The sequence below is a fragment of the Lissotriton vulgaris genome, chromosome 4_1, assembly GCF_964263255.1.
Source record: "Lissotriton vulgaris chromosome 4_1, aLisVul1.2, whole genome shotgun sequence".
Lineage (NCBI taxonomy): Eukaryota > Metazoa > Chordata > Amphibia > Caudata > Salamandridae > Lissotriton > Lissotriton vulgaris.
The window spans coordinates 2,104,501,434-2,104,524,290 of NC_141691.1; the positions used below are offsets into that span (position 1 = coordinate 2,104,501,434).

The 22,857-nt window shown below is 45.4% G+C and overlaps 1 protein-coding gene across 1 annotated transcript in view; it reads left to right on the top strand.

Annotated features, from left to right (window-relative positions):
* Positions 1 to 22,857, top strand: part of LOC147725129 (uncharacterized) — a 192,509-nt gene that overhangs the window by 86,611 nt on the left and 83,041 nt on the right. Inside the window, exon 2 of the mRNA XM_086918183.1 lies at positions 21,980 to 22,063. Within this exon, the coding sequence (XP_086774309.1) occupies positions 21,980 to 22,063 (84 nt within the window). The remainder of the gene's footprint in view (positions 1 to 21,979; positions 22,064 to 22,857) is intronic.

Genomic DNA, 22,857 nt, shown 5'->3' on the forward strand with positions numbered 1-22,857 from the left:
CATTTCCTCCACATGGTGGCACTATGGTCTTTCAGAAAGCGTTATTCTTCCACAATCCAATATGGCTGCTGTCTCAGCAGGTAGACAAGAACTGTCTGAACCAGGGGTCTCCAAACTGGTCCTGGAGGGCCGGATTAATGCCACATTTTTTGGATATCCCCATTGATATACATGTAGTTATTTAAAAAATCTGGCAAGGATCCGGCCCTCCAAGACTGGTTTGGAGACCCCTGGTCTAAACCAACCTCCAGGATGGCTCATCTCCATAGTCTTCCTCCCTTTGGTATCTTCACATAGCTTCCTTAAGCCTGCCATCTGGTAGGGTTCAAATGGAATGTGTTAGATGGGCCTGTCTTCTTCTAACTGTCCCGTCCTTCAATTGAAGCTCATAGTTTACGAGCCCGTCCCCTTGCTCTGACATTCCGGTGGAGCAGAACCCTTTCCTGCCAGAATGCTCCTCATCATGGGTTCCACATATCACATATTAAAGCAGCCTGGCCAATCAACTTAACTCTGACTAATCAGGACAGATCACCGAAAGGCTGAATTTTAGCTTACAGGCAAAAAAGTCTCATAGCTTTTCGTTTGTACATTTTAGGATAAATCCAACAAGAGCATATTGTTGGATTCATAAATATCATTCTAGTAAGTCCTTGAATATTATTGTCTATTATTTCTAGCAGGAGTTATTAATTAATTACTTCTTGCCCTGTTATTAATATTATTTCTTTATTCGATCAATTGCATGATCATACACATAACATAAAAACACATACACATATTAATAAGTCTTGGTACATAATTTCATCAATAAAAATGCATATAAAATGGTAAGCAATTTGGACATCAAAATGTCAGGCACCATATCTAAAAGATAAAAAGACAAATTGTGTCTCTAGATCAAAGTTTAAAAGGTTTATAAAAGAGAGAATAGAATATAAAAAAAATCAGTCAATTAATGAGAGGAGTTAAAGCATTCATCTTATAACATTTTTTCACTAGGCTCACAGTCCAAACCCTTACTATAATTATCCCCCTACTCCTGTAGTGGGGGTTTGTAAAGCCGCTTTAGACCTTTGCCACCAGGCATACAGAAGATATCTGGATGAGGTAAAAACAAGCTATTTAGTCGTATCAGAGCTAAATACACGCAGGGCATCTGAGGCGTGAGAGAATGACAATACCCGATATGCAGGTATGATCAATTTTTTCCTCAAACTTGCATATGCAGGACAGAAAAAAACATAATACTCAATGGTTTCATTAGTAGATTGGCAGGATGGGCATGTTGGAGTAGTGGTAGAGTTTGGCCACCTGCTTCTCGTAGCATTCAGAGGTAAAGTGCCAAATCTGAATTGTATATAAAGTGTTCATGCTTGTCGTGGTTCAATCTCATCCATATACATTTCAAATTAAGACAGCTTTTGACATTTAAAAAACTTGTAGTTAAAGTGCCAAGTGACCAAGATCCAGTGCAAACAATTTTAATGAAGTTCCAATACGTTATTTTTAAGTGAGGTCTCATTTTTTTCGTAATTAAATGGGGGTCGTCCCACAAAGCCCCCAACCCTATTTTAAAAAATCACCATTTAACTTTTTCAAACCATGGTAAGAGACCTGATTTCCTTTGAAGGATTAATAATCCCCCACAGCATCTTTCACCTGTACTTGGGTGTTACTAGTCCAGAGTCTTATCCAGAACATAAGCACCTTCAACACTGCACATTGAAAAATGGATTTTAGCCCAGGGACGAGGCTTAAGAGTAGTTGGGTATCTTCTTTGGAAGATTTAAAAGAGCTCTTGAAAATGTATTTTCAATGACTTCTACTTGATTATTATGCTTCAACCCCCACAATTCTGCCCCATAAAGGGCTGCACCCAAGCCTTTGGCCCTATGTATTTCTGCTGAGCGTTTGACACTTTTAACAATTGCACAATCCACATGCTGTGGTGTCAAGACACGTTTCTGGTTTTGGGGAGTCCATGCCAGGTTGTCACTAATTCTGACACCCAAATAGTCAAAGACCATAACCTGTTCTAATAGTTGAGCATCAAGCATCACTTTCCCCTTAGTCGATTGATAAGGATTAAAAACCATATACTTAGTTTTCGGGCAATTACTTCTCACAAATTTGGTTAGCACATTCTGAATGCCTCTTGGTGTTTTTGATATAAGTAACATATCGTCTGCAATTAAGAGGGACTCCCAGTTTCGGTGTGTCACCTCCACAATCATCAACAACAAAACCTTTACGAGGGGGTCCAAGGGATATATGATTTAAAGACCCACACCTGATTATTACCCCCAGCTCCTTCTATATGTATAACACAAAAACACAGGGGGTCTACCAGCCTAATTATGTAGCTGCACTGTCAATCCAAATTACCAGAATCTCGGAGTGTTTGAATCACATGGAGACAGCGTATTTCAACAAAAGGTGAACACTATGTGTATAGGAAAAACCAACACAGTACAGATCATTCACAGATGGTCAAGAAATCCAAAACGTTTAGCAATAGGTTACCATCAAATTGACTTAGTGATCAGTCCTATCATCTGGCCAAACCCAGGTGTAAGTTAGGCTAGTCCCCTGATCATTGGGACATCAAACGCCACACCATTTGTTGCTGATAAAGGATTTGGTCCACCAACACAAATGAACCGTCAATGATGGCTGATCTTTGATGGTCAAGTGAGTAATAGTGCAACGAAAATAGTGACTTTAAAATAGGATGGTGTGTCCGCCGAGGGATCCTCTGGTGAGTGCTCTGGGGTCCGAGAAGCCCCGACCCTGAGCAGCTCCAGCACCGAAGTCCAGCCTCCCAGCATCCACGAGATCTGCGTGGGGCCCTTCTGCTTTTTGCTGCTCACCGCGTTGTTTGGCTACTAGCCCGCTGGCTTGTGGCCTTCCTAATGACGCCCGACGACATCACCGCTGCTGGTCTGGTTGCTCCAGACTGGCCCTTGCTCCCTTCCAAGAGAGGAGCACCCCGGACCCTCCTGGTCCACTCCAGACGCCATTTTAGGTCCACCGCGTGGGCTTGAATTTGCCAAGACTTGTTGCCCCAATCCTGGGTCCAGCGACGTCAACAGCATCATCCATCGTGGGACAGCTCGCACCTCCATCCTGATCGCCGACAACGCCTCCTGGTCCGTGAGACTGCAGAGCCCAGCGTCGCCCACTCACCTGGTCGAGGTGACTACCATCCGGTGCCCTCCTGGTGCCATCTGACTACTGGCTAGTGGTCACGAACTTGGTCCCCTCTGCTTTCAGGTGTCATCCATCTTCGATCCAGGCTTGGATCACTTCGAACTATCTTCACTGGTCGCCTGCCAGCAACTTCTTTCTTCAGGCTCCATAGACTGCAACGAGGATTCCCGACGTCTTTTCAGACCTATGCAGCTGCAGCCCCTGGGCTAGGTAACTTCGGCATTTCGGTGCCCCAGCATAGCCTCACTATCCAAGGGTCCAGATCCTTTTCGTTTTTCAGCCTATCTAGTCGGGTTCGCCCGAGAACACTAACTCTGCTTTTACTAGCTCCCATAGACTTTGTCCCGCATCCCGCGTGAGAGTGCACACTCTGCACCCGAGTCCCCTAGGCCTCCTACTAGTAATCTGAAGGTTCAGTAACGTAGTCCTAGCGATTCCAAAGCCTATTAGTACAGTACTTACCTGCTAGTAATTTCGCATTCCACTTTTAGAGTATATGGTTTTTCGTGACCCTCGGGCATTTGTGTAAATTGTGCAATTCAAAGTATTTTCGTAAGAGTTTTGTTGTGTGCTTAGTACCCTGTCCTCATAAAGAGTACAGGGCTGTTGTGATCTAAATAAATACACTGTTTATTTTCATAACACTTGTGTGGTGTCCTTTCACTTGGTGTTCAAGGGGTATATGTGATGGTATAACAGCTGGCTTAACACGCCCTCTAGAGTTTAGCCCGAAGACTGCTCGTATCCACGCTAGTAGGATAGCTGGTCTATAAGTTTGACTTACAACCAATCACCATAAGGGTTGTTTGGACTGATACAAAGTGCTCACTAGAATAGTGAACATTATATATCAGGCCAACTTCTCACATTGGTGAGCAGCGGTTGGGATTTGAGCTTGCTGTTGTTTTACCACACGTATCCTAAGAATATCTTGTGAAAGATCACATAAGTACTCCAGGTACATATAACTTAGCTTAGAATACTCTGAGTTCTACTGAACCAGCTGTTGTAGCTCCTCAAGGCTTAGCACACCTTGGCTACAACTCTTAGCAAGGGATCAGTAGGCAAACATATAGTGTAGGTAGGTGCATCACTTACACCACACTAGAAAAGCAGCATGTCAGACAAAGGAGGAAACTCTGAGTCTCCCCTTGTGTCAGTTGACCCTCCACAGGTCATGTCCAGATATGCAGCACTTAGCTTCCAGGAGATGAGACAAGTGTGTACCTCCAGGAAGCTAAAACAGGGTTCTAACCCTACCATTCCTTTTCTGATTGGTCTCTTACAGACTTATGATGCTAGGAGGGCTGGTAACACAGATCCTTCTCATCCAGATGGGAATATGCCCCCCCTAGAGGAAACCACAGGTGACCCTGACCTTATCCATCTCTCTGCAGAAGGTGAAGAGGAGGATGAGGATCTAGAGCCATCTGAGGACGAGGCAGACAAAGGTCCAGAAATAGTTAGCCAGCTAACTAGGGACAACTTAAGCAGGCATGAGAATGGTACTAGGAGACCCCCGGGGCCCCTCTCAGGCCAGCTTAACATTGGGAATGGACGAGTTAGGTCTCTATCCAGAGGCTCTAACAGATCCATTCGAACCAATGGCTCTCAGGCCTCTTCTCAAAGAGGGATGACATCCCCTCAGAGGAGAGTGTATGAAGCCAAAGTGAGGGAAGTCAATCTGAGGATTGAAAGGGAAGAACTTGCCCTGGCCAAAGAGAGACTTGCCTTTGCTAGAGAGCAAAAGTTAAGTGGGTTAGATCTCACTGGTGGCAGCATTCCCCCAAGGGAAAACAGGAGTTTAGATACTAGACACCTGAGTAAGATAGTGCCCCCCTTTAAATAAGGGGATGATATCCACAAATGGATTACTGCTTTGGAGAGGGCCTGCACTGTACAGTGTGTCCCCCAGAGTCAGTGGGCAGCTATCTTGTGGCTCTCCTTTGAAGGTAAAGGTAGAGACAAGCTCCTCACTACTAGAGCTGAAGATGCTAACAATTATCAAGTCCTGAAGAATACACTGATTGATGGGTTTGGCCTAACCACTGAGCAGTACAGGTTGCTGTTCAGGGATACCCAGAAAACTCAGTCTCAGGATTGGTCTGACTTTGTAGATTGTGCCACTAAGGCTTTGGAGGGCTGGTTGCTGGGCAGTAAAGTTACTGATTATACAGGATTGTACAATCCGATCATGAGGGAACAGATTTTAAACAATTGTCAGAACCAGTTGTTGCATCAGCATTTTGTTGACTCAGATCTGACCTCTCCCCAAGAATTGGGAAAGAAGGCAGACAGATGGGTCAGAACAAGAGTTAAGCAAAACCAGGGCCAGAACCAGGGTGGTCAGAAGAAAGCAGACCAGAAGGGTAAAGATTCTAAAGGTGAACAAAATGACCAGAAGTCTTCAACAGGTCCCCAACAACCCAAAGAGGGTGGGGGTCAGGCTTCCCAGAAAAAGAAGAATCAAGAAGGCCAATCAAAATGGTGGTGCCAGTACTGTAAAAGTAAAACTCATTGGTTTAGTGAGTGCACCAAGAAAGGAGGGCACTGGGCAGACTCCTGCTACTGCAGCCCCTAAGGCACCTGTGCCCCCTAGTACAGCCAGTAGTAGTAGTGCACCTCCCAAGGGACTAGTTGGGTTAACCTTGGGTTCTGAGGGGTATGACAATTTAGTTGTCACACTCACTCAGGCTGTCCTTGTCTGTACAGGGGATATGGATATATCCCCTGATGTCAGTCCCAATACTTTGGGCAAATACAGGCAGACACCTTTGATAAATGGAAAAGTGGCTCAGGCCTATAGGGACACTTGTGCCAGTGTCACCATGGTGACACCTAACTTTGTGGACCCTGGACAGATCATGCCAGGTACAGATTTCCTGGTGACCAATGCCAGCAACGTCACTACCAGTCATAGTATGGCGATTGTTGCTTTCTCCTGGGGAGGGGTAAATGGCCAAAAGAAGGTTGTAGTTAGTTCAGACCTCCCAGTGGATTGTTTGTTGGGCAATGATTTGGAGTCATCACAATGGTCAGAAGTGGAGCAGAGGACTCACATGGAGATGTTAGGCTTGCCAGCACATGTGCTTGCTGTGACTAGGTCACAGGCCAGAAAATGCCCCACTGAACAGGTGCTGGATCCTGGAACAATGGACCAGACACCTTCCAAGAAGGGTTAAGGCATCGCCTTCCCCCTTGCCCCAGGTTGAGGATCAAGTCTCAGAGGAGGCTGACCTACAGGAATTGAGGGAAACTGAGCCTAAAGAATTTGAACTTGATCAAGTTGAATTTCTGGGCTCAGGGGGACCCTCAAGAGAAGACCTGGGGAAGGAACAATTAGACTGCCCTTCCCTTGAACCCCTCAGACAGCAGGCTGCTGCTGAGGCTGCTGGGAACGCCACAGGTACCCACAAGGTATACTGGGATGATGGACTCCTGTACACTGAGGCAAGAGACCCCAAGCCTGGCATGGCCAGGAGGCTGGTTATCCCCTTGTCTCAGAGAGGTTTCCTTCTTACCTTGGCCCATGAGATTCCCTTAGCAGGACACTTAGGCCAGACAAAGACTTGGGACAGACTTGTCTCACACTTTCACTGGCCTCACATGAATGAGGATACCAAGGAGTTTTGTCGCTCCTGTGTCACTTGCCAAGCCAGTGGTAAGTCAGGTGGCACAACAAAGGCCCCCCTTATACCAATGCCTGTGGTGGGGGTGCCCTTTGAAAGAGTGGGGATTGACATTGTTGGTCCAATGGAACCCCAAACAGCATCAGGGCACAAGTTTATACTGGTGGTAGTGGATCATGCCACCAGGTATCCTGAAGCTATTCCCCTTAGGACCACTACAGCACCTGTTGTGGCAAGAGCCCTAGTTGGAGTGTTCTCCAGAGTGGGCTTCCCTAAGGAGGTTGTCTCTGACAGAGGTGCAAACTTCATGTCAAGCTACTTAACTGCTATGTGGAAGGAATGTGGTGTCAACTACAAGTTCACTACACCCTATCATCCACAATGCAATGGGCTTGTTGAAAGGTTCAACAGGACCCTAAAAGGGATGATTCATGGACTACCTGAAAAGCTCAGGCGTAGATGGGATGTCCTGATACCCTGCCTTTTATTTGCTTTTAGAGAAGTCCCACAGAAGGAGGTTGGCTACAGCCCTTTTGAACTTTTGTATGGACATCCTGTAAGAGGACCTCTGTGTTTGGTGAAGGAAGGATGGGAGAGAACTCTCAAAAAGCCTGCAACCAACATAGTGGACTATGTACTTGGTCTCCGCTCCAGGATGGCTGAGTACATGGAAAAGGCATCCTAAAACCTTGAGGCTAGCCAGGAACTTCAAAAAGCCTGGCATGACCAAAAGGCTGTCCTGATTGTATACCAGCCTGGACAGAAGGTGTGGGTGCTGGAGCCAGTGGCCCCAGCAGCACTCAAAGACAAATGGTCTGGGCCCCACACAATCCTTGAGCAAAAGGGAGAGGTCACCTACCTGGTGGACCTTGGAACTCCCAGGAGCCCCCACAGGGTGCTCCATGTTAAAAGGCTTAAAGCATATGTCGACAGGAAGGACATGAGCTTACTCATGGCCATAGATGAGGGACAGGAGGAAGAGAGTGACCCTCTCCCAGACCTGCTCACTCAGAATCCTGATGATGGATCAGTAGATGGTGTTGTCTTTTGTGGCAGCCTCTCTGAACATCAACAGAAGGATTGCAAACAAGTTCTTCAATCCTTCAGGCATATGTTCTCTCTAACACCCAGTCAGACCAATTGGTGTACCCATGAGGTGGACACTGGTGACAGCTTGCCAGTTAAGAGTAAAATCTACAGGCAGCCTGATCATGTTAGAGACTGCATCAAAACAGAAGGGCAGAAAATGTTGGAGTTGGGAGTCATTGAACCCTCAGATAGCCCTTGGGCTAGTCCAGTAGTTCTAGTGCCAAAGCCTCACACCCAGGGTGGTAAGAAAGAGATGAGGTTTTGCGTAGACTACAGAGGTCTCAATGCAGTCACTAACACTGATGCCCACCCAATACCAAGGGCAGATGAACTTATAGATAGATTGGCTTCTGCCAACTACTTAAGTACATTTGACCTGACAGCTGGGTATTGGCAAATCAGGTTAGCTGAGGATGCCAAGCCCAAGACAGCATTTTCTACCCCTGGTGGGCATTATTAATTTGTGGTAATGCCCTTTGGTTTGAAAAATGCACCTGCCACCTTCCAAAGGTTGGTGAATCATGTTCTCACTGGGCTGGATGACTTCTGTGCAGCATATCTTGATGATATTGCTGTCTTTAGCTCCACCTGGGAGGATCAACTGGTCCACCTGAGGAAAGTGTTAGAGGCACTGCAAGCAGCAGGTCTCACTATCAAGGCCACAAAGTGCCAGATAGGGCAGACACAGGTTGTATACTTGGGCCACCTTGTAGGTGGAGGCCAAGTTCAGCCACTGGAGAGCAAAATACAGTCAATCAGGGACTGGGCTCCTCCAACCACCCAGACTCAGGTTCGAGCTTTCTTGGGCCTGACTGGTTACTACAGAAAGTTTGTCAGAAATTATGGATCAATTGTGACTCCACTTAATGAACTGACAAGTAAGAAAATGCCAAAGAAAGTTCAGTGGACAGCAGGCTGTCAAAAAGCATTCGATGACCTAAAGCAGGCCATGTGCACAGCACCTATCCTCAAGAGTCCAGACTACTCCAAACCATTCATTGTCCAAACAGATGCTTCTGAGTTGGGTGTGGGAGCTGTTCTATCTCAACTGAATTTTGATGGTAATGACCAGCCCATTGCTTTTATAAGCAGAAGGCTGACCCCCAGAGAGAAAAATTGGTCAGCTATTGAGAGGGAGGCCTTTGCTGTGATTTGGGCCCTGAAGAAACTGAGGCCATACTTGTTTGGCACTCATTTCAAGATTCAGACCGACCATAAGCCCCTCTTATGGCTACTTCAGATGAAGGGTGAAAACCCCAAACTGCTTAGGTGGTCCATTTCCCCACAGGGGATGGATTTTACAGTGGAGCATAGACCTGGCACTGATCATGGCAATGCAGATGGGCTCTCCAGGTATTTCCACTTAGAGCAAGAAGACTCACCTGGTCAAGGTTAGTTTATTGTCCCAAAGTTGGGGGGGGGGGGTCATGTAGGAGAGTAGGGTCTGCAATCCTATGATCACCGAGATTTTTTGCTTTTGTTTCACTGGTTTACGACTTTCTCTGGCTGTGGGCCTGCTAATCAGACCCACAGTCTAGCTGTTCTCTCACTAAATTGACATGTGTACCTTAGTTGCATTATCCAATTGGTACTGGGCCACCTTATCAGACCCTGTTACTCAGGGCATAGGTGTACCCAGGGCCTACCAGGGGCTGAAGCATGTATTATGCCACCCCTGGATGGCCATCTAAATCTGACACAACTGGCTGCACGACAGCTGGGGCAAGGTGGTGTAATCACCCTTTGCTGTAGATATAGTATACCTATATCTAACCCTAAAAATGGACACACAGATTCCTATCAGTCACTCCTATGGCAGGCCTTGACGATCCTGAAGGCAGAGTGCTTGGAATCGTGTGAGATGGTGCTCTGGCATGAGCTGAGCCCGTTTGCAGCTTGCGGAACCAAGTCCTAATAGCTGTTCCATGATAACGCATACCATATACTCTTAAGTGCATTATAATCCTCGCGGTTAAATGCTATCTTTGGTATCGCTTTATCAAAACATGTCGAGTAAGGTGTCATACGAATTGGAATACTAACCCCTCGCCAATTCTGGCGACGGGGTTAGCATTCCACCCTTCTATAGGGACACGACATGTATGTAACTGTGAACCCCGGTTAAAGTTAACTCAAGCCTCAGCATCACAAAATGGATGCTGCCACCACAGACACGAGTCCAACCTCCTGCTGCTGGGAGTCCTTCCAGTGAGAAGAGCTTGGACAAAGGGTTTCCTGTCAGGGGCGGTGCTAGCACCATCCCAGACAAGGTTTTGTGTATCCTGGGTAGGCAGGGCTTTACAGGAAGGTGACTGCAGAGTGGCACCCCGGTGCTCACTACGCATCTGCCGGCTAGAACCAGTTCCAGGGGCACACCAGCCCCTGGCCTGGGGAAAGTCTGGCATGGGAGAGGGGTGTAACCACCCCTCTTCCTGGTCCCACCCCTAGGGCAGGACCTAGTCGCGTACCCACCCCTTTCTTTAGGATAAAGGCAGGAGCGGGGACCCTTCCAAATTAGATCATCTTTGAATCAAGAAACTACTTTCTACGAAAGGAACTCTCGACTTCTTCTCAAGATTTTTCCCTTGTGGCTAAGGAGTAGTCACCCTACATCCGCAGGCACCATCTAAGAACTCTGCGGTTTGCTGCAAATCCTTCCTCAGGAATCCGACCGACCAGCACGACGAGACCCGGCTTCCCTGGCACCTCTGACCTCTACCTACCTCTACAGCTGAGCTGAGAACCGTAGGTGCGACGAGACCTCGAGGGACCGGCCATCATCAGAACTGCATGACTTCTATCCAGCACGACCGCCGAGGGATCCTCTGGTGAGTGCTTTGGGGTCCGAGAAGCCCCGACCCTGAGCAGCTCCAGCACCGAAGTCCAGCCTCCCAGCATCCACGAGATCTGCGTGGGGCCCTTCTGCTTTTTGCTGCTCACCGCGTTGTTTGGCTACTAGCCCGCTGGCTTGTGGCCTTCCTAACGACGCCCGACGACATCACCGCTGCTAGTCTGGTTGCTCCAGACTGGCCCTTGCTCCCTTTCAAGAGAGGAGCACCCCGGACCCTCCTGGTCCACTCCAGACGCCATTTTAGGTCCACCGCGTGGGCTTGAATTTGCCAAGACTTGTTGCCCCAATCCTGGGTCCAGCGACGTCGACAGCATCATCCATCGTGGGACAGCTCGCACCTCCATCCTGGTTGCCGACAACGCCTCCTGGTCCGTGAGACTGCAGAGCCCAGCGTCGCCCACTCACCTGGTCGAGGTGACTACCATCCGGTGCCCTCCTAGTGCCATCTGACTACTGGCTAGTTGTCACGTACTTGGTCCTCTCTGCTTTCAGGTGTCATCCATCTTCGATCCAGGCTTGGATCACTTCGAACTATCTTCACTGGTCGCCTGCCAGCAACTTCTTTCTTCAGGCTCCATAGACTGCAATGAGGATTCCCGACGTCTTTTCAGACCTATGCAGCTGCAGCCCCTGGGCTAGGTAACTTCGGCATCTCGGTGCCCCAGCATAGCCTCACTATCCAAGGGTCCAGATCCTTTTCGTTTTTCAGCCTATCTAGTCGGGTTCGCCCAAGAACACTAACTCTGCTTTTACTAGCTCCCATAGACTTTGTCCCGCATCCCGCGTGAGAGTGCACACTCTGCACTCGAGTCCCCTGGGCCTCCTACTAGTAATCTGAAGGTTCAGTAACGTAGTCACAGTACTTACCTGCTAGTAATTTCGCATTCCACTTTTAGAGTATATGGTTTTTCGTGCCCCTCGGGCATTTGTGTAAATTGTGCAATTCAAAGTACTTTCGTAAGAGTTTTGTTGTGTGCTTAGTACCCTGTCCTCATAAAGAGTACAGGGCTGTTGTGATCTAAATAAATACACTGTTTATTTTCATAACACTTGTGTGGTGTCCTTTCACTTGGTGTTCAAGGGGTATATGTGATGGTATAACAGCTGGCTTAACACGCCCTCTAGAGTTTAGCCCGAAGACTGCTCGTATCCACGCTACTACGATAGCTGGTCTATAAGGTTGACTTACAACCAATCACCATAAGGGTTGTTTTGACTGATACAAAGTGCTCACTAGAATAGTGAACATTATATATCAGGCCAACTTCTCACAATGATTTGTCAGAGTAAGCCAAGACATTGGTCTGGCAGAGAGGCTGCCTCGCTGGACCATTAGCCTTTTAGGGCTCTGGGCTTTAGACCTTGATCTACAGGGATTATTATGCAGGTCAGAAGTCACTACCATAAGTGGTGCAAGAGTTAATACTTAAGGGAAACTCAAACAGTCTTCTTAAAAACAACTCACATCACCAGAGAGCTCTCATAGGAACAGCAAGACCAAGAAGATAGGCCCAGCCGTCTCATTTGGGCTCTGACGGGTGCAGAAGGGCAAGCCCTTGGCCCAGGCTTAGCCCAGGCACAGACGCGGCCGGTAGTGGGAGTACCGGCCAGGCGGTGACATGGGGAGGGGGAGGGGTAGGGTGGGGGGTAGTAATGTATGGATTACGGACCTTAACAGGTAAGTAAACATATAAATAAATAAAACTAATTTAGTTGCGCGCACTGCATAACCAAATGCCATGCAGTGCGCTCAAAGAAATTCGTTTTATTTATTTATATGTTTACTTACCTGTTAAGGTCCGTAATCTATACATTACTACTCCCTAACCTGCCCCTCCCACTCCCCAAGCCACCGCCCAGCCGGTACTCCCACTACCGGTCGCAGCTGCCCAGGAACAGCCCAGGCACGCCCGTGTGTGTCCCGCACTGTGGAAGCCCTGGACGATTTTTAAGCGCCTCCTGGCACGGACAAGTACCTCAGCGGCGTCCTCACCACAAAGCAGGTTGGGGGTTGTGGTTCCAACCTCCCAGAAGGCCCAGCAGCAGTAGTGGTGGTAATGGCAGGCTAGTAAGCACACGGGCTCCCCGGCGGCCCTGGCGGTCAGGAAACAGCCGCAGCAGCAATCAGATTCAGGTTCCTGGGATGCAGGAGTCCTGCTGCCCAGTTTCTTTAGCACCTCCTGGCACAGACAAGTATGTCGGTGGCCTCCACGCCGCAAAGCAGGCTGGGGGTTGTGGTTCTAACCTCCCCGCAGGCCCAGCAGCAGTAGTAGCGGTAATGGCATGCTAGTAAGCACACAGTCAGGAAACAGCAGCAGCAGCAATCAGGTATGGGCTTGCCATGTTAACCAATGTCATTGGGGAACTATAATGGGGAAAGTAAACTAGGCACCAGGGATATAAAACATCTTGTATAAGGACTCTGCCTATATCTACAGGACCCGCCAACCCTGGAACATATAGTGCCGACTTTAGGGGTACTGAACATGTAAACATATTGTAGATACTCAATCCACAGGGCTCCCACCATAAAATGTGATTAAAGATAGCTCTTTACTACTATGAGGAAAGTGAAATGTGCAAATTCCCTATCCCCAGGTCATATACAACCTCTTTTATAAGGGTCCTCCTTATCATTTCCTGTACCCCCACCCCTGGGACACCTAGGGGTGACCCTGGGGGTACCTAATATGGCAAACTCATGTAGTTTATTTATTTTGAAGTGCCCCAAACACCAAAGTCATGTTTGGGCACAATTTCCATTAAAAAGGAGTCCTGCAACACAGGCTGCTTTTAACTGACCTCAGGCTCTCAGCAGTGCACACATGCGAGTGCAGAAAGAGTTGCTGGCCTCTAAACTGCCATTCCCTATTCTATACTAGTGGATTAAAGGTAGTTTCAATCTTCCTGCCCTATTATGTCTTAGGGACCTATAGGGTAGGTCATGCCAATCATATGGGTACCCTAACCCATAGTGTACCTTAGTGTATGTAGGTATTTTCACTGTATTCTAAGGGTATGTTCATCATGGCACAGCCATGGCACCTTGTTTGGCAGAGCCCAGGATAAGTGAGAGTTAGTTACCACCTGTTCCAATCAGCAAAGACATGTGGGTGCCCAGGACACAGGATGACTTTGCAACACCGGAAAATTCCAGAAAGATACAATAATACCGGAAAACCCACCTCCCTCTGTGTTAAGTCAACTCAGTCAGAGGGAAAGACTCAGGAGAGAAAAACAATACAAGTGTTTTCAAGAACAAGCATATTTGAATATTTTAACAGGAAAGGTTGAGACATCAATACTAAGCATGAGCGGGAAATCCGTTACGCTCGCGGATTTTGCGGATTTTTGGGAAATCCGCAATCCGCGAATTTTGCGGATTTCCCGCAAAATCCGCAAAAAAAATCCGCGAGCGTAACGGGTTCAAAAGTTGAACCCCCACTCATGCAACTATTTTACAATGGCGCCAGCAAGCTGCCAGCGCCGTTGTAAAATAGTTACAAAGTTAGCTTGCACAGGAACCACTAGATAAAACGAAGCAGGTGCTGCTTTATTTTATCTAAGTGCTTCCTGTGCAAGCTAACTTTGTAACTATTTTTCAACGGCGCTGGCAGCCTGCTGGCGCCATTGTAAAATAGTAACAGGCACAGCCTTACACAGGTCACTCAAGGGACCCCTGCGCCCTTCAGGGCGATTGCATAGTAACACACACATGGTCACTCGAACTAGTTGCTCAAATTCAGTGACTCATTCATTAGCCCAAAAACAATCATGAGCGTCTTCGAGGCTGGACAGGTGTGCCTCTTCCCAAATCTACCGTGGAAAATCAGCTGTGATGCTGGGTAGAGGGCGGCCTTTGCATGGTCGCTCGAACTAGTTGATGCTCAAAATCAGTGACTCATTCATTAGCCCAAAAACAATCATGAGCGTCTTCGAGGCGGGACAGGTGTGCCTCTTCCCAAATCTACTGTGGAAAATCAGCTGTGATGCTGGGTAGAGGCCTTTGCATCCTTGACTTTCATGAGCGCAATCCCCGTGCTGTTCCTGTGGCCCGGAGCTTCTTTCTCTTCATATAATTGTGTTCGCACGGGTTGCTGCAAGTTCGCACGCGTTTTGTACAATTTCGCAATTTGCAAAATTGTACAAAACCCTCGCGAACTTGCAGAAACCCGTGCGAACATAAAAAAAAAATCCGCAAATTCGCGAGAATTCGCGGATTTTGCGGATTGCGAGTTCGCAAATCCGCAAAATTCGCGAACGCGAGATTCGCAAAATTCGCTCATGCCTAAAAATACCAAGAGTGTGCAAATAAAATGATAGGTGGGATTGTAGCAGTATAACAACTAAACGCGCAGAGTGATTGCAGTGCCTGTAAATTCACACCAACCACGGAGCGGTTCAAGTGCTGCATCATGTTAATTCAATCAGGCTTGCTTACAGAATAAAATAACAACAATATCATGTTTAAAAACCTGCAGAGTACCAACAACAACAACGCTCATACAGAGGTGAAAAAGAACCCTAACTACCTTATAGGAAGAAAAAACAGATCCCTCAACATAGTGGCGGCGTGCACAAGCTTTTAAAGGTCTGCCATTTCAGCCCAATTGAATTCAATCAACACCCGTAAGAGCAGTGGTGAAGAGTAAAAGAAAATAGAAGAGACACTTGCGTCGTGTGTCGAAGAGTGTGTGTGGCAGCGACGTTAACATTTATCAGTAAATGAGCCAGAATGCAAGAAAATGCACCAATTGTGCGTGCAATCGATATGCGTAAGAAATACGCAAAAAGATCATGTAAAGAAAAACTGTAAATACATACTAGCAGCAATTATATTCATCACAGATTTTGCTATATTACCACTATAAAAATTATGTACATGTGGAAATGACGATCATTCCATGAGAAAAATGAACATATATGAACATGTAAAGCAATGTCAGAAAACATTAAGGTAAACAAATGATGTAATGATGCTCATATAATGACATTAGGCAAATTAATAAAGTTGCACCTGACATAATTTATAAATAAACGGAGATAAATAAAATCCAGGAAACAATCATTGAAAAACATCTAAAAATATGCAAAGATTTTATCTCTCATAATTCTGTGTTGTCAGCATCTAGGGACAGATGTAGGTAAATGACATTTACCGATTCGTAAATACCGAATTTTACCGATTCGGTATCTACAAATCGGTAAATGCTATGTAGGTATTTTTACCGATTAATTTACCGAATCTGTAGAATTCGGTAAATACCGATTCGGTAATTGCCATTGATTCCTATGGGCCTTGAGGCCCATAGGTACCAATGGCAATTACCGAATCGGTAAATACCGATTCAGTAAAATTACCGAATTGACAAGGGGGACAGGGTGTCACTATGATACCCTGTTGCACCCCTGATTCAGGCTTGTGTGACATGTGACACACATACATGCCCTTAGGGCATGTCTGTGTGCCACATGGCACAGGTGTACATGCACAGATGTGCATGTACACAGGAATTCGCTATTTACCATGTAATATTATTACATGGTAAATAACAAATTCTTAGGGGCCTCTGGCACTGTTTGCAATGCCACCTACATATGGATTTACCGATTCGGTAAATTTACCGAATCGGTATTTTACAGAATCGGTAAATTTACAGATTCTGTAAATTTACCAATTCTGTAAAATGTAGGCTCCCTACATCTCAATCACCAAATACCGGTCGGTAATGGCCGAAATCGGCCGTTACCGACCGGTATTTGGTGACCTACATCTGGCCCACAGTTCCTTAGCCATAACCAAAAATCACTAAAAACAGTACGGGCCCGATGTAGGTAAATCTACATTTACCACTTCATAAATACCGAATCATACCGAATCGGTATTTATGAAGTGGTAAATTAGAGGGGGGGAGATGTAGGTATTTCAGATTCGGTATTTACCGATTCTGTAAATACCGATTCGGTATCCCCCAATTCTTCCTATGGGCCTCGAAGCCCATAGGAATCAATGGGCATTACCGAATCGGTAATTACTGATTCGGTAATTACCGATTTGTGCAAGGGTGCAGGGGGTATCACTTTGACACCCTCTAGCACCCCCAAAACAGGCATGTGAGCCATGTGGCACACAGACATGCCCTAAGGGCATGTCTGTCTGTCACATGGCATAGGTGTGCATGCACACATGTGCATGCACACCTGGATTCGGTATTTTAACACCCAATTGGATTGGGTGTTAAAATACCGAATCTGAAGGGCCTGTGGGACAGAAAGTAGTCCCACCTACATCCCAAATTTAAAAATCGGTAAAATTACCAATTCGGTATTTTTGCGATTCGGTAATTTTACTGAATCGGTAAAATACCGAATCGGACAAAAAAAGGTCCCCTGCATCTCAGTAGGCCAAATACCGGTCGGAAACGGCCGAAATCGGCAGTTTCCGACCGGTATTTGGTACCTACATCGGCCCTACATCTCTATTTTATCATTTAACTATTTGGGTTGTACATTATCTAATTTTTAAGTCAAAATAGTTTCTCACTTCACAAGAATTTTATGAGACTCTATTCCAGAATTGGTTTGACTGACTTCTAAGATTTTAAAACTAATCTGTGCGATATTATGATTTTGTTATAGCCAGTGCTCTACTAAACTGAAATTTTTGTTTTTAATATTTTAAGGGATTGTTCATTCACAAACCACTATTGCTTATCAGCGCTCCAAAAATCTCAAAGAATTGTTGGCATTTACGAAGCTGCTGCTTGCAAGTCACAGGTAGGCACCAAAAAAACTACAATTGCATCATTTGCAATAATGTAATCACAGGCAAAGCGGTTGTTCATTCACAGAAAGGCCTGTCCTTAAATAAAGACACTTGTCACACTGTAACACAAAGAATGTCATTTACAGCAGAAAATGCCCACGTGGACAACTTTATGTTAGCTGACTAGCCAAGCGTGTCCCTGGAACTCGTCTAATGATGCAGGCGAACTCAAGAAGGAATCAATCCAGCTAAAGCTTCGGGAACATCTGCAAGTTTGATCCACGTCCCCACTGGAAAAGAATATTAAGCCCTGAAGAAGTTAATTTCTTAATGAACGAAACACGTTGGCTGGAGCTCATGTTGTCGGATGACGTTTAAAATAAAGGATTATTTGATATAAAGGAACAAGTCAGCTTTACTTATCAAAAAGAAGCTTTGGGAATGCACCTTACCAAGTTTGTTCAAGTTGTTTTGAACCAGTCACTCCAAATCTTTGCCTATTGTATGTGACGTACCCACAATCCTCGCCATCCCTCACTCGGTTCAATTTCCTCACTACTCACACCACATCCTTGATCCCAGTACAGTCCTTCTCTACCACTGAACCCTGGCTCACATGACCAGCTCCATCCTGGGAGCTTTCCTGCCTTCTCTGCATTAATGGTTGGAACCGTAGGCAGGGATCTCCCCACAGGTGGAAAGGGTGCCTGTATCTACTTGTGGGTGAAGACGTTGGGCTCCCCACGACCTCTGTGCCAGCTCCAAGGCCTCCTTTGGAGGACGCACTGCCAGTGCCCTGCCTCATGTGTGGTAGACCAGAGCTGTGGCTCCCAGTCGCTCCTCCATCCCTGTGTCCGCACCTGTAATATTTTCAAACAACTGGGTGTCCGGGTGTGTGTTTCAAATGAATGAAATTCATACAAAATCCACTACTAACTACTAAAGTGTTTTTTTTTATTACACCTTCATGAGTTAATCAAATATTTTCATACACTTTTTAACATTAAATCATGTCAAACAAAGAACAACAGTTAATTCAAGACAATGAACTGAACTTGAATAATAATAACTGCACCATTGATTTTAGACTACCAAGAAAACAAACCACACACCCAGACATCCTGTGTTTTGAAACTAGTGTAGAGGCCCGGTTTGGGTGTGTGCAGGGCCCAACCCCCCGTTTTGTTAAAACGCATCTGTAATATGGCACACACCAATGTGCAAAGGTGATGTCTTTTTCAGATGATGTTATAGGCAGGGGAAACCCAATGAACCCTTGTAGGCTTGGGCACTGTGCGATTCAAGTCAAGAGATGCTACAAGGGATTTATTTATAAATTGTTTGAATTGTGAGTTGTACCACAGTAACACACTCAATGGTATCCACAGGATAACAATCTTGTTGTATAGTGATAAATTAATTAATGGAAGGTTGAAGGAAAAACAGAGCAAAGAGAATTATATTTCAAACAAAGTTTTTACTAGAAAAAAGTTTGGGGAGATAGATACAAACAAATCAATTGTAGCAAAAAAATCCTGAACAAAGATAGACAAAGTTTTCTCTATGGTTCATGACTCAACACATCAACTCCTAATTAATGAAGAAAACAACCCAAATTATTCAATAAAAAGTGGTTGCAAGTTCGTGTTACAAAACAACATTAAAGGAGATGATGAAATGTCGACGTTTCGGTCTTGGCTGCAGACGTCAAAAAGACCATCACCAGGATGATGTTTATTCAAATGCTGAAAAGAACTCCCTATATAAAACAATACATTTGTATTATAAACAAAATACATCACTAAAATTATTACATAAACATAAAAGCTCTGTAATATATTTGAGGACACATTGAATGCTCCCAAGTTCATACCCCTTCCTGGTATTCCCCGTGAGAAACTTATTAAAAAATGTAACAATGAGTCAATATGACTCAATTTCATTTCAATGGGTATTTGACGTGTTAATAACATAATACCTTAAAAAAATTCTATTTAAAAGGTAAGAAAGAATATATCTTTTCTGAATCATTATGAAAATCAGAGTTCATCCATTTGTCAATGCATAGTTACTTATTTGAATAGGCACTTAAATCACAAAGGATAAGGAAAGTATATCCACTTATACATCTAATTCACTATGAGGCTGCCTGAGGAAAGCATTTGGTGCAATCGAGAATACATCAATGTTTAACAAAACAATCTCACATATTGATTTAAACTCAATAAAACAAATGTGTAGGATGGAAACCTAGACAAACAATAATTAATATGGTCGACTTGTTATCATGAATAACCATTGGAATGCCCAAAAGGGTATGAGGCATGTTTATGTAATAATTTTAGTGATGTATTTTGTTTATAATACAAATTTATTGTTTTATATAGGGAGTTCTTTTCAGCATTTGAATAAACATCGTCCTGATGATGATCTTTTTGACGTCTGCAGCCAAGACCGAAACGTCGACATTTCATCATCTCCTTTAATGTTTTTCAGATGATGTCACGCCCAATGCAAATGAAAGATCCCCTTTTACCACAGAAATTCTTCGAGTTTGTGTCTGAGCTGCAAACAGCACAGCTCGGAAACAGGGAGCGATGTTTGCCTCTCTATTTTCTATTTGCTCTGTGTCTGAGATAAGTGTATCTACATCAGATACTTCAGCACATTAACAGGCATGTGCAAAGCCAATAGGTCTTAGTTCAGAAACCTATTGGGTTTTCCAATGCTTGTTTGCACCTGCTTGGTTAAGACGTCTTGTCTGGGTGGTTTTGCATACATCTAATCTATTCACACTTTAACTAAAAGGCAGTTGTGACGGCGTCATAAACATGCCTGCTAGTAATGTTTACATTTATTATGTTAAGCATTAACACAATCCATAGAATATGCCCTGCGTGTCAGTGTCTCTGTCTCTGCACATCCACAGGCGGCGACAAGAAACTGTGCAAATCCATATGAGGAGGGTCGCACGCTGAGGGCTCAGAAAAAACCAGAGTATAATTTGGAGCAGTAGCCTCTAGGTGGGGGGTGATTAATAGAGGAAGGTGGGGGGAGCAGAGAGCGAGATAGAAATAAGGACAAAACAGTCCCTCATAAGCACTGCAAAGATTTCCTTCAGTCAATGCTTGTTTGCTGCCAGTGCTTGTTGGCTGCCAGTATTGATTTTGTCAATGCTTGTTGGCTGCCAGTATTGGTTTTGTCAGTGTTTGTTGGCTGCCAGTTTTGGCTTTGCCAGTGCTTGTTGGCTACCAGTATTGGCTTTGTCAGTGCTTGTTGGCTGCCAGTATTGGTTTTGTCAGTTTTGTTGGCTGCCAGTTTTGGCTTTGTCAGTGCTTGTTGGCTGCCAGTATTGGTTTTGTCAATGCTTATTGGCTGCAATGTTGGTTTTGTCAATGCTTGTTGGCGTCTAGTATTGGTTTTGTCAGTGCTTGTTGGCTGCCAGTATTGACTTTGTCAATGATTGTTGGCTGGCAATCTTTGTTTTGTCAATGCTTGTTGGCTGCCTGTATTGACTTTCAATGCTTGCAGAATCGAGGCACAAGCATTGGTAAAACTAACGGCAGTGCCCTTCTCATCTGCTCCCCTTCTGAGCCTTCCCCGGAGCAGGAGTAAGTCTCTGTAAAGTCTTCCACTGATTGTCGGAGCTGTGTCTGGAGTAAATCAACAGCTCTAAAGCTTGGTGGCCTTGAAGCTCTGTGTGACCTTGGCTCGAAACTGTGACTTACCTGAGTGACCTCAGAAGAGAATAAGGCCTGGGGCAAAACAAGCAAGAAAAGTAATGAATATACTCACTTCTATCTGATCATCAAACTGAGGAGGAGAGGAGAGCATGTGCTGTGATGTGTACATTAATGTCACCCCAGCACGTGTTTCGCTGCTGAGGAGTCATTTCATTAGATGAGTCTGAGAATACATCTCACTTTGAACCTGGCTTTTGCATCAAGTTAAAATCAGTTTTAAAAAAGATTGCATTTTTAAGACCTCTTTAGCAGAAAATCTGGTCATTTTCTTGAAAACCTTTAGTGATTACTGCAATGCTGAAATCCATAACTGTGTCGGTATCCTTCTCTCTAGCGCCAAGAAGCCTAATGGGTTGAGTCCACCTGTGATGTCAGATATCAGAGGTTCCAGGCTCTCTGAGTAAGGGGTAGACACTCTAATCTTGACTCTGTTCTAGCCTGTAGAGTCCTATTCCCTAAACCTTGCAGTATGTAGTGAAAGCCCGCCTCCTGAGCGCCTAGAAGCCTAAAGGTTTCTGAAGTTCACATATGACGTCAGACACTATATAGGCCCAGTTCTTAGGATGGATTTATCTCAAGCTCTGCTAGTAAGAGACAGGCCCATCACCCCCTATCCTGTAGAGATCCTCTCACTGCTTCTTGTGACCAGAAGCTTCTCTGACCCCTTGTCCTGTCTCCTCTCTTATAGTGACTGTATCCTCCCGAGTGCTGGTCATGCTCTGTAGTGCCGGTGCACTTTTACTCCTGCTGGTGACTTTGGCTGCACTCACCGGTAAGTCTCCTACTCTGATAAAGTGAATGACATGATTTGATTGCTCTTAAAGTCAGTGTCAGAGGTGGCTGGTGATGTGTCTCACAGACACACACACACACACACTTGTAGCATCAGTGCTAGAGATGAAGGTGTTGTCACACACACACACACACATGTAGAGCCAGTGCCAGAGGTGTCAGGTACTGTCACACACATGTAGAGTCAGTGCCTGAGGTGTCAGGTGCTGTCACACACACATAGAGCCAGTGCCAGATGTGTCAGGTGCTGTTACACACACACACACACACACACATAGAGCCAGTGCCAGAGGTGTCAGGTGCGGTCACACACACATAGAGCCAGTGCCAGATGTGTCAGGTGTCGTCACACACACATAGAGCCAGTGCCAGATGTGTCAGGTGTCGTCACACACACATAGAGCCAGTGCCAGATGTGTCAGGTGTCGTCACACACACATAGAGCCAGTGCCAGATGTGTCAGGTGTCGTCACACACACATAGAGCCAGTGCCAAAGGTGTCAGGTGCTGTCACACACACATAGAGCCAGTGCCAGAGGTGTCAGGTGCCCTCACATACACACACACACACATACATACATACATACATACATTATATAAAAAAGAACTAAAACTGTACCATCATAAAATTTTGGAGGAAAATAAATTGTTCTTTGAAGCACAGATTGAGGAATTGGCCAATAAGAGTAAATAAATCTTTAAAATTGTAAAACAGTTCACGTCGCCCACAGCAATCACCTCCAAAGGTGAAGCATCTGAAGGTTGGACACACCA